The 12,452-nt window shown below is 37.1% G+C and overlaps 1 protein-coding gene across 2 annotated transcripts in view; it reads right to left on the reverse strand.

Annotated features, from left to right (window-relative positions):
• The window catches only part of LOC113238609, a 44,190-nt gene extending 32,199 nt beyond the window's left edge, over positions 1-11,991 (reverse strand). For both annotated transcript variants that reach the window (XM_026475437.1, XM_026475438.1), the window contains exon 1: positions 11,724-11,991. In XM_026475437.1, coding sequence (XP_026331222.1) covers positions 11,724-11,785 — 62 coding nt within the window. In that variant the 5' untranslated portion in view covers positions 11,786-11,991. The remainder of the gene's footprint in view (positions 1-11,723) is intronic.
• Between the last annotated feature and the right edge of the window lie 461 nt (positions 11,992-12,452).

Consider the following 12,452-nt stretch of genomic DNA (forward strand, 5'->3'; position numbering starts at 1 on the left):
AATTTTACAAAGTCGCTTTGCCATTTTTTACATCTGACAACTTTGAACACTTGACTCACCGGCAAATTCATAATCAAATAAGTATTTATCAGGTAAGCAATTTACACTTACAATTGTCACAAATCCCTCGGGAACTATGAGTAAGAGACTCTAGGAGTAACTTTGTGTAAATAGATCTATTTGTCGGAACCTATTGTCCCTTTCCCATGTTGTCAATGCGCGCTCGTTTATAAAGCATTAAATATCAACTTCACTCCTTACTTTCATAATCAAATTCAAAAATTCGAATCATCTTTATTTCATAGGTAAGCAAATTACACTTGCAATCGTCATATTAATTAAACTCTACTGCTCATTCGTAAAACAGAGTCCCCAGAGAAGGACTCCAAGGGGGGGTTGCCTCTTTTAAATATACATTTGAATACATTTAACATTTACAATATTTATTTCCAACATCCTTAGAATGAGAGTTAAACCGGTCACTACCACGGATTCTTGTCATCCAAGTACGCAGAAACTGTATAATATTAAAAGTTAGTATTAAAATTTTTGTTTCTCTATAGTTTTAAGCTTCGTAAATGGCAAATTTTAAATATCAACCGGAATTTTATTATAGAAGCAATAACAGCTAGTTTATTTTTATTCCTCGTATTAATGTTATGTCTGTCACTATTTTTCATTAAAACATTACTATTCTTCTTAATATAAATAACATTTTCGTAAATGTACTGTAAGAATGTTAATCTCTTTAAACTTATCTCTCAAAGACACTCTGGGGCCCAGATTGCCCTAATCGCACGTTTCTGCTGGACAAAGATTATATTAATATCGGCGGCATTACCCCAAAGCAAATAGCCGTATGTCATTAAACTGTGAAAGTAGTTGAAGTAAGAAACATGTGGCAACTCGGCCGTATCATAGGATCACGTCAGATGACTAATTAAACTGACCAGATTCAAACTACACTAACGCCACCCCCTCTGTGACCTCACTCAGTTTGTGTTCCCAAACTGACGTAACATTTGTAAACAAAGATGGAGACCTTGGAAACCTTGATGGAGACGATAATGCGATTCGTAGATAGCTTAGTAAATCGGTTTTATTATAGTAACAAAACAACACGTAATAATCTAACTAAGATTTGTCTCTTTGCAAAGTGCATCACGTAGGTAAACAACAAACCCAATCTTTTACAACCACGTTTGAAGCGACAACTGGCTCCGACATATTTATTTACAAGCAGTAGAGCTCCTTGTGAAAGAGCTCGTCCAGGGAAGTACTGCCACCTTATTTCTGCCACCAAGCAGTAATGTGGGCATTAGGTACTGCGTTCTGGTTTTGAAGGTGAAATTACGGGCACATGGATTTGTCAACTTATGTCTCAAGGTGACGGGCGCAGTGGCAGTGCCCTTCAGATCTTTGCGATTTAAAGCTCTGAGTAGCACTGCAACTGTTCTGGACAGGCGTGTGGCTTTGACGTGCCTACAAGACTTGTTTATCCCGTCTCTTAGTATCGTTAAAAAGACAACCGAGTCACTCTTATGTACACATATGTATATGTAGGTAGAATTGAAAAGCAAAGCAGCAAAGGTTCACGGTTGCAAATGCTCTATAAACTAAACATAAACTGGCTGTTCTTGTCAGTCGTTTTCAAAAAGCCACAGATTCGTTTAAGGCGCAATGTGTACGCGTCTATAATAAGATTCTGGGTGATATTCAAAATTTGCCATGTACAAGGCGTACAACTTCTATGTACTTGAACGACATAACTCCGTGGTAGTGACCAGTTTAGCTCTTGCATGTATTATCGATCTAAGATGTTAGAAATCAATATTGTAAATGATAAAAATATTCAAATGTATATTTACAAAGAGCGATCCCTACAGTGTGAGTTTGTGAGCTTACGAATAAGCAGAAGAGTTTAATCAATATGACGATTTGAAGTGTAATTTGCTTACCTGTGAAATAAAGATGATTAGACTTTGATTTTGACTTCTTCTTTCCTCATTTCCATTCATATGTTTGTGCCATTCACAGAATACATGGAGTGCAAGAGAAAGGCTAAGAAAGCGGTAGCTGTCTCTAGGGCGAAGGTCCAGGACAAACTTTACCAATCTCTAGTGAGCCCGTACGGACAGAAAGACCTTTACCGACTTTCGAAAGCAAGAGAGAAGAACGCTACGGATATTATTCATATTAAATGTATAAAGCATGATGAAGGGATGGTTTTGACGAAGGATAGAGAGATAAATGAACATTGGAAAGAATATTTTAGTAGAGTAATGAATGAGAAAAATGTCTGGAATGGAGTGTTGGAGAATGCACCGATTAACATAGGGGTGGTGGAAGAGCTAAGTATGCATGAACCAAAAGAAGCGGTCAAATAATATGAAAAACAGGAAAGCTGTAGGGCCAGATGGTATACCAGTTGAAGCATGGAAGATTTAAAAGCGAACGGGTGGAAATGGCTGATCTTATTCTTCAATAAGTTGTTACAAGAAGAGGCGATCCCGGATGAATGATGCAGCAGTTTGCTGGTGCCCGTTTTTAAATACAAGGGTGATGTACAGGACTGTTTCAATTATCGGGGACGACATTGTACTTGTCGGGGAGGATGCACTTAAGGTCCAGAGCAGACTGCCAAATTGGCAGATAAGACTGGAAAGTGTCGGGTTGAGGATTTGCCGGTCAAAAACCGAACAGCTTTTCCACGATTTTGGCGGTACCTCCAGTTTTACCAATGTTGCCTTAGATGGTGTATCACTACCAGTCAGCTCCGATTTTTTTTTGTTCGTTAATACAGAACGACGGCGAGATAGACCGGGACGTTAAGAACAGAATAAGTGCAGGAATGGCGACAGGTCACAGGCATATATTCGATCGGCGAATGCCTCTTAAGCTAAAGGGGAAAATAACCAATAAACCAAGACCGTGATTAGATAGCGGATATGCGAATGATGAGATGGATGTGTGGAGTGACAAAAAAGGGTAAAATAAGGAACGAGTACATCAGGGGAAGTTTGAAAGTAGCGCCAGTGACGGAAAAGATGAGAAGTAATAGGTTAGCGTAGCATGAACATGTCATGCGGAGGGAAGAATGTCATGTGACGAGAAGAGTACTGGGTATGAATGTGAAGGGATATAAGGGGAAAGGAAGGCCAAAGAAAAGATGGATGGATTGTCTGAAAGATGACATGGATAAGAAAGGTGTGAGTATAAAAATGACGGCTGATAGGAGAGAATGGAAGAAAAATGCATGTTGTGCCGACCCTACCTAGAGTTCGATAAGGACAGGAAGAAGAGTTTGTGCCATTCACCACGATCTTACACATTACACCTTTTTCTAAATCTAAGTTTCTTTGTTTAGTCTCTTTACACATGCGCAAACACATGTTCATTACTCTCACTCATACACCTGCACCCGTATCTTCTTTTTTTAATCGGTTAAATAGAAATATCATCAACAATTCCTTACCAATCGAATGATTGGCAATCGGCCCCAAGTATACCTATATTTACGTTTTCTACGACGCGTGTAATCTGATAAGTCCCCTTCCTACTCGATAAGAGTCAGATCGTAAGTGCACTTGCGCTTGTTTGTTTGTTTTGTAAACATTCCATTTATGGGTCGATTCATTGAACCTTCGTGAAGTTGTTATCATTATACTAAGTTCTTAACTTATATATTTTCCAATTTCTTTGTAAATGTGGTGAAAGTAAAGAATGCCCATTATTTTTTGCTTTCTACGCTTACATACGGTAAGCCACAACAATAAACAAATTTCTTCGTTAACAATTGTACTTTACATTGCAGTCAAACAAAAACTTTATATTAATATGTACAGCGTCTGCAAAAATCAACAAAAATCCGTGGTAGTGACCCGTTTAGTTCATGAATATAGTCACGATCTGCGATGTTTGAAATAAATAATGTTAATAGTATATTGAAAAGTCATTTTATAATATTGAAGACTACGTGTTACGTAAAGATGGAAGGTAAAACGGCTTGGGTCTATATTCAGCACAAATTTGAATCAAAGTGTGTTCCATAGCATTTAAGTTTATTTGGAAATAGCAAAATGAACGAGCAGTAGCTCGTCCTAGCAGCAGTGGAGCTCCTTGTGAAAGAGTTCGTCTAGGGAAGTACTGTCACCTTACCTATATCTGCCGCCAAGCGGTAATGTTAGCATTACACATGGGACTTGTCAACTTGTGTCTCAAGGTGACGGGCACAGTGCCAGTGCCACTCAGATCTTTGGGATTTAAAGTTCTGAGTGGCACTGCAACTGTTATGGATAGGCGTGTAACTTATTACCATCAGGCGCACGACTCGTTCGTCCCGTCACTTGATACTAAAAAAAAGTTTAAAAAATTACGTTTTCAAGTGTAAATTTATTGTACCTATGGAATAAATGATTCTTTGACTTTGTTTATTTATAAAGTTTAACTGCCTCTGTGGCCGAACGGTTACCATGCCGGATTGCCACGCAGAGGTCCTAGGTTCGATTCCAGGGCCGGGAGAAATATTTGTATGACCTGCATTTATTTCTCTCGTGAGTTTGGGTGTAATTTGTGGTTGTCTATGTGTGTGTCCATGGCACCCGCGACACAGGGTTTCCCTAGTGCGGGGCTATGTTGAGTGTGTGCGTGAAAGTATCTTGCTCTTTTTTACGAATTACGCTGTTTAAGAATGAGCAGTAGAGTTTAATCTGTGTGACGATTTTAAGCGTAATTTGTTTAAACCTATGAAATAAAAATTATTTGTGCTTGATTTTATTGTAATTTAGTTAAGAAAGTGAGTTCTTATAATTTGATGCGTAACTGCGTATACAATAAAACAGTAATGTCCTTGTACCAGATAACCATAAGTAACAGTAATGCTCACAATACTGCTTGGCGGCAGAAATAGGTAAGGCGGCAGTACTTCCCCAGACGAATTCTCAACACCGACACCATCGTATGTGGTTCATCCTGTCGCACTAAGATTGCTTCGAAGGGATTGCTGTCGAGCTTTAAGACTACGTGTTCTATTCTATATTTTTAACCGATTTCAAGAAAAAGGAGGAAGTTCTCAATTCCAGTGCATTTTTCGTGTGTTTTATTTTTAGTTGTTTGTGAACCGATTCCGACGATTCTTTTTTCATTGGAAAGGGGGCACCTCAAAGGTAGTCGCTTTGAAATTTGAAGAAAATATTCCACCTCTAAGGGTGGCAAGTTAGGAGATGAATCCGGTTTATTGGATTTCAACTACTTTTCGTTAACCGATGTCAATAAAACTTGGCAAATAAATTTCATACCACAAACTAATGAGGTTTTGAATGGCAAACTGAGTTTATATTTTTTAACGCACACATTGATAGCCCCGCTCTACGGAAATCCTGTATCGCGGGTGCCATAGACACACATATAAACAACCACAAATTATACCCAAACTCACGAGAGAAATAAATGTAGGTCATATAAATATTTCTCCAGGCCCGTGAATCGAACCCGGGATCTCTGCATGGCAAACCAGCGTGGTAACCATTCAGCCACCGAGGCTGTTAATAATATTGTTGGAATGGTGTCGAAAAAAAAAATCGATATACGATTTGAAATATTTACAAGGTTTTGTTTATATTTTTGCATATTGTTCATGTGTGTATTGCAACTAAACGAGGAAGCGGCCGTGAAATTGCTAATAAAATGCGATACTTCCTTTGCAAATAGAATCAGGTGAAAGTGTAATGCGTCGGTTTGACTTGACAATGAACGAATTGCGTCATACGATAAGATATTTTAAGTTAAGGAAGTAAAAGTTGATGTTTATCTAAGGTGTCCGCAATTGGAACAAGACTGAGCAAGCGTGGTGGACTGTATAGGTGGATAGACTGTTCTTTAGGGACAATGCGTAGCCGGGTGAAGAACATTTTCTAATATACGGTGATATTGTATAATACATTATAATAGAAGATAATCCTGTAAATCGTGAACCAAATGAGAGGTAAGTTTTTATTGAATATAAATTCAACAAAAATCTAAATACAGTGAATAGCGACATCTCTAGCCGGGGCTGGTAGTTGTAAAGGTATCTAACTGGGTGACGAAATACTTTCATAGATTTTACTTTTCATAGATTTAACTGCCTTCGTGGCCGAACGGTTACCATGCCGGACTGCCACGCAGAGGTCCCTGGTTCGATTCCCGGGCCGGGAGAAATGTTTGTATGGCTTACATTTATTTCTCTCGTGAGTTTGGATGTAATTTGTGGTTGTCTATGTGTGTGTCCATGGCACCCGCGACACAGGGTTTCCCTAGTGCGGGGCTATGTTGAGTGTGTGCGTTATTTATTTATTTATTATTTATTTATTTATAGATTTCTCATACATGGCGCTACGGCTAAAAAGTCGTTGAAAACCAAATACAAAGATCACATAGCGGAATTCGTGAGGACCGCTGGTTCGTTTCGAGGCTTAGTTAGCATAGCATCTGGCACGGTTTGCTAGAAGACGTCAGTTCGAATACGGTCGGATCGAAGGAATTTTTTCTAAATTTTCCATCTTTGTGTTAATAATTATAACAAATGAGAGTTAGTTAAAAGAACTTAGTAATAGTAGAGCTCCTTGTGAACGAGTTAGTCCAGTGAAGTCCACTTTACCTATTTCTGCTGCCAAGGTAAGGGTCCTGTGACTTGTCACTTATATCTATGCATGACGGGCGCAGTGGCAGTGCCCCTCAGATCTTTGAGATTTAAAGCTCTACAACTGCTATGGCTATCATTAAAAAAACTTAGTTTAAATAAAGCTAGTTTTTTCCTCACATGACGAACCCTCCCCATTAAAGATAACAAATGGTATTTAACTAAAAAAAAACCTTAAAAATCTAGACCAAAATCAAGGAATTTGGGTCAACGAGTGTCTGGCAGGACATTAAAAGATTCGTGTTAGTCGTTAATATACAGAAATATGATTTATGGCATCATGACACGCGCTTTAGGGCACTTTATGGCCATGTCAAGGATTTCTAAAACGCTTTTCGATAATGTACTCAGAAAATGCATAAAGAAAATAAAATGCTACAAATAAGTAGGTAAGACGAAACTAATCGAAACCAAAAACGAATTTGCCAAGTTTTATTGCGATCGGTTACCGGAAAGTGCCCGACGCTGGATTCATCCCCACAAATTTCGATGGTACCAATATTGAGACCCTCTACCCTCTTTCCAATAAAAAAGAATCATCAAAATCGGCTCACAAAAGTAATCCTTTTTTGAAGACGGTTATAAAGATAAAGTAAGTAGTAGAACCTAAGAATGACATACACATACATAATATATCTGTTCAGGCATTAAAGAAAAGCTACTGTTAAACTACATGATATCCAACAAAAATAAAGATCATATTTTGATTGTTCCAAAAATTTAGTACTACCTATTTTCATTCAGAAACATGGATCACATCCTTACGTTACATCCTTTCAAAAAATAAATAACCACATTTTTTACGATGCGTGCGCTCGGTAATGAACGACAGGCCAGTCCACAGCAGTTGCGTATCACTTAGTGCTTAAATTACAAAGCTCTGAAGGACATAAGTGGACAAGTACCTTGAAATTATTGATTATCATCTTATCAGCCGGATGACGGTCGCTGCTGAACATAGGCCTCCCCCAAGTATTTCCAGACCAGCCGATCGGACGCGATTTGCATCCATCGATTACCCGCCGCCCTTACCAGGTCGTCCGTCCATTTAGTAGGGGGCCGCCCACTGAACGCCTTGCGGTTCGTGGTTTCCATTCAAGAACCTTTCTGCTCCAACGACCGTCAGTTCTACGAGTTATTTGTACTGCCTATTGCCACTTTAATTTGTTAATCCTTCGAGCTATGTCGGTGATTTTCGTTCTTCTACGGATCTCCTCATTTCTGATGAAATGAAATTAAATTTTATTAGCTTAAAACATGGTGTGAAAGATGGAACAATTGTTACAGAACACATGTTTTACCTGACTAGGCATGCAAAATGTTGCTTAAATTTAGTTTAATTTTAGCATTGTCATCGGACGTGTACAAGATGTGATTGGATCACGTAGAGAAATGCCGAGCATTGCTCGCTCCACATCTCATTGAGTGACTTTGAGTTTTTTTATGAGGCCCATTATAAGTGACCACGTCTCAGAGCCGTAAGTCATCGCTGGCAACACGTACTTCTTGAAGATTTTTGTCTTCAAGGACTGCGGTATTGCGGACGAGAAGACGTCCCGGAGCTTCTCGAAAGCTGCCCAACCGAGTCGGATTCCACGATTGACCTCTTTCCAGAAGCTGGCCCTGCCTAATTGGACGGTTTGTCCGAGGTAGACATACTCGTCAACAACTTCGAGAGTAGAGGTTCTCACTGTTCTAGGGGTGGGTACGACGTGGACATTCGACATAAGTTTCGTCATTTTTAGACCCACCTGCTGGGAAACTGTATTGAGGTCACCGAGCATGGTGCCAAGCTCTTCCAACGATTCTCGATATCGTCAGCAAATCGAATGTGAATGATGTACTCGCCATTGATGTTGATGCCGAGTCCATTCCAGTGCAGTAACTTGAAAGCATCTTCCAATGCATTGGTGAAAAGTTTCGGAGAAACGACGTCTCTCTGTCGCAATCCTCTTGGATAGACCTTGTGCACTGGTCCTGGAGTCGAACTGACATAGTGGCGTTTCTGTACAAACACTTCAACACTTCGATATATCGACAGTCAAAGTGGCACCGTTGTAGAGACTGTAGCACTGCCCAAATCTCGATCGAATCAAAGGCTTTCTCATAGTCTACAAACGCTAAACATAATGGCAGGTTATACTCCTCGGTCTTCTGTATATAGTCTGCCGCAGCGTGTGGATGTGGTCTATGGTACTGAAGCCCTTTCGAAAATCGGCTTGTTCGGGGGCGCTAGGTGTCATCGAATCTGCGCGCGAGACGGTTCGTGATGACTCGTGAAAACAGTTTATAAACGTGGCTTACAAGCGAGATGGGCCTGTAATTCTTCAATAGGGTGTTATCTCCCTTTTTCAAGAAGAGTATCACCACGCTTCTATTCCACGCTTCTTTAATTTAAGTAATTATTGATATTACAGGTCATTTCTGAAATAGGTAAGGTAAGGTTGTCGTTGACAAACATACGAAGTATATAAGTCAACGACATTTAAAAAAAACTTCTGTAAAAATGCCCAAAGAAAGACAAAGAACTTATTTATATAACTGCAAACTATAATTATACAAACAGACTAACTATAGGTATCGGAAGAGATTTTTATGAATGAAGTTTTGTTTACGTAATCGTCTTTGAATTACACTCCGCCACACAAGCTTGTAGAATCTGTCTTTTTTTTTCAAAATGGTTTGAACTTTACGTAAATGATGTAACGTACAATTTTAAACAAAGTATTTTAAAATAATATCTCATTATACGGAGTAAGAAAATTGTATATCATATTAATGTTATATAGGTATATAAAGAGGAAATAAATATTTTTCATAGTGTCGTTCATTGTAAAAGTAAATAATCTCCCTGTAAGTAAATTTGAAATATTGAATTGAATTGAAATAACGATCTTTTTGAAGATAATGAGTAAGACAAACATACAAGTTCTTTTAATTTGTAATTCAGTGGTTTTAGTTTTCATTGTTTAATACAAATCGAAGATAAAATAATTTGTTTATAATGAAAGATATGATGAAATGTGATACCCTTTAGAAAAAAATAATGAAGTTACACCACTTTTACAATATTAATCGAAGAATGTTTTTTTACTTTCTACGGCTTATTTCAAGATAATTTATTTAAAATTGTAAATTACGTCTTTTGTAGAGAACCACGCCTGATCTCTAATTAGGGAATTCCCTGTACTATGAATACCAGATCAATTCACCCCCAGGCGCTACCCAGAACACCAAGACCAAAACCAATTTTGAAAATCTAATTTACCAAATTGGTCCTACCGGGAATCGACCCGGGACATCCTCATCCAGAGCCGACCGTGCAAACCGTTAGGCCACCGAGGTATATATGTATATATATGTTTTGCTTTTATTTATTAATTGTAATTTGTTTGGCGATTTGTATAGCTAAAATGTGGTTCGCTGGAGCTATCTTCTTCTTCCTGTTATCCCACGCTAGGTCAGCGCAACATGTATTTTTCTTCCACTCTCCCCTATCAGCCGTCATTTCCATACTCACACTGTTCTGTAGTTATCTACAGAAAGAATATTTAAAACCTTGCATACAATTTTTGACGGAAAAAAATGGTGTCATTTAATATTTTATGCCCTATGTTGTGACTAAAACAATTTATTCTACAAAAACGACACTCCACATCAACTACTACATCTACGAGTGTCGCAAAAGGAAGATTGTGTACTAAGCTATTAAAGTTTTACAAAGATTTAAAAGCACATATCGATAAAATAATTAGATTTGTTTCAGATTTTTTTGCGTAATGTTTTATTACAACAAACTAATTAGATCAGTTTAGCACACCAGTTTGTCGTAATAAAACATGGAAAGAAAAGATCGTAAAGAAATCAACGTACACAAAAAGCTCTATGTTGTTATTTAATGGAATTATAGTTCTTATCGGTTAGGTTTAGTGATTTAAAAATACATATTTATTTTAAATATTTCCAAACAGTAAAATGATAACTGAAGTGACTTACTCAATAATTTTATTTATTTATTGTACTAACGTTTATTGACGGTATTAACGTTTCTATCTGTGTACTTAACATCTTTCTGTGTAATGCAAAAATTGCTCTAATACGTATAGACGTGGTCGAAACTACTATTATCACTATGTGATTGATTTGTTTATATCATGTTAAGTAGTCATTTAATTGGTTTTACTAGTAATATTTAATAACCATTACTTTGAGATTCTAAGGAACAGTATGATTGATTTGATAGTAAATGTGAAGCGGCCATGTGATTTTTTGATAATAATTTGTTTAGACCATGTCATTGGTTTGATAGTAATTTGAAAGGACCATTTATCACTGGTTTGATATCAATTTAAAAAACTATTTGTCATTGGTTTGATAGTAATATGTACAGACCATGTGATTGATTTAAAAGCAATTTGAAAAAAAGAACCATGTGATTAGTTAAAAGTAATTTGAAAAAACCGTGTGATTGTTTGATAGTAATTCAAATGACCATGTGATTCATTTGATAATAATTTGTAGCGACCATAATGTGATTGATATAAAAGTAATTTAAAGGATCTGGTGATTGGTTACTTAGAGAATGGAAGCAACCATGACAATTTAGTTCTTTAAGTCATTTGAATTAGGGGTATCTAAAGGTTACTGCATAAATCCGCTGAGTGTTACATTTATTCTGGCATCGTGTACGAAGACATGCACGCGGGCAGGATAGACCAGTTTAAGTGTCAATAATTTAGAAGTACATTTATATAATCAAACTGTGAAGTAGCAATTGAAATTAAGTAGTAAGCACGGGGTAGGTGTCGAGTAGCAGCATTCGACTGTTTTACGATTGAGTTAAGATCTTATTTTAGATATTCTTAATTTGTTACATATCCTGTGTCATTGTTGATTAAATCGATAATGATTAGGAAAGTAATTTTTATTACACGTGTAATACAACTTTCTTTGTTTTGTTGTCTTACCTTGTGTTTATTAACATCCGAGTCTAGAGTAAATTTAAATATTTATGCTAAGAAAATAAAAACTTTTTCTAACTTACCTATCATCGGCATAACATTTCTCAACACAGCCAATAATCAATAACAATAATAACACATTCATTTTATAACTTAAAATCACAAATAATATTCGGATAAATAAAAACTAATTAAAAATATCACGAAAAATATTTTCAAGCACTTGTAACTTTTGTTATTCTTGATTTTCGATTTGATTTTAGTCTGTGGTCCGCGCTTAAAAAGTATTGTTCATTTTTGGCGGGAAGGTTTGACGTTTGAACGGACGACGCGCGAACGGTAGACTCCATGGGGCTTTGAAATGTAACTGAGTTATATACGAGAGCGTTTCGCTACGACATTATTTAGTCGGCCATTTTAAGCTGACCTATGTGAGTTCAACGAGTGGAGGAAGCGGAAGAAAAGCAAGCATGCTCGTGAGGATCTTTAAATTCTCCTTATTGGGACAAGTGGATTACAATTTACGTACGTAGTGATGTTTTTTTTGGAGAAATCTCAATAATATTACTGATAATGGATGTAAGTTACAACTTTGTTGAAAATAAATTATTTACATCACTACGCAACTCGATTATAATTGTGTTAAAGTAAACGTGTTCTGAAAAAGAGACATTAATTTTACGTATGCTCAGTTGGGGATTCAGGAAATTGTTTTGGAAAAATTTTGAGAATCACCGTAGTTTAGGATTCCTTTCCTATGTTTTCATTCAATACTAGATTTCTAATTTTATTTCTGAAAACTTAAATTCTTG

Source organism: Hyposmocoma kahamanoa, unplaced genomic scaffold, assembly GCF_003589595.1.
Source record: "Hyposmocoma kahamanoa isolate Upper Pololo Valley unplaced genomic scaffold, ASM358959v1 97, whole genome shotgun sequence".
Taxonomy (NCBI): domain Eukaryota; kingdom Metazoa; phylum Arthropoda; class Insecta; order Lepidoptera; family Cosmopterigidae; genus Hyposmocoma; species Hyposmocoma kahamanoa.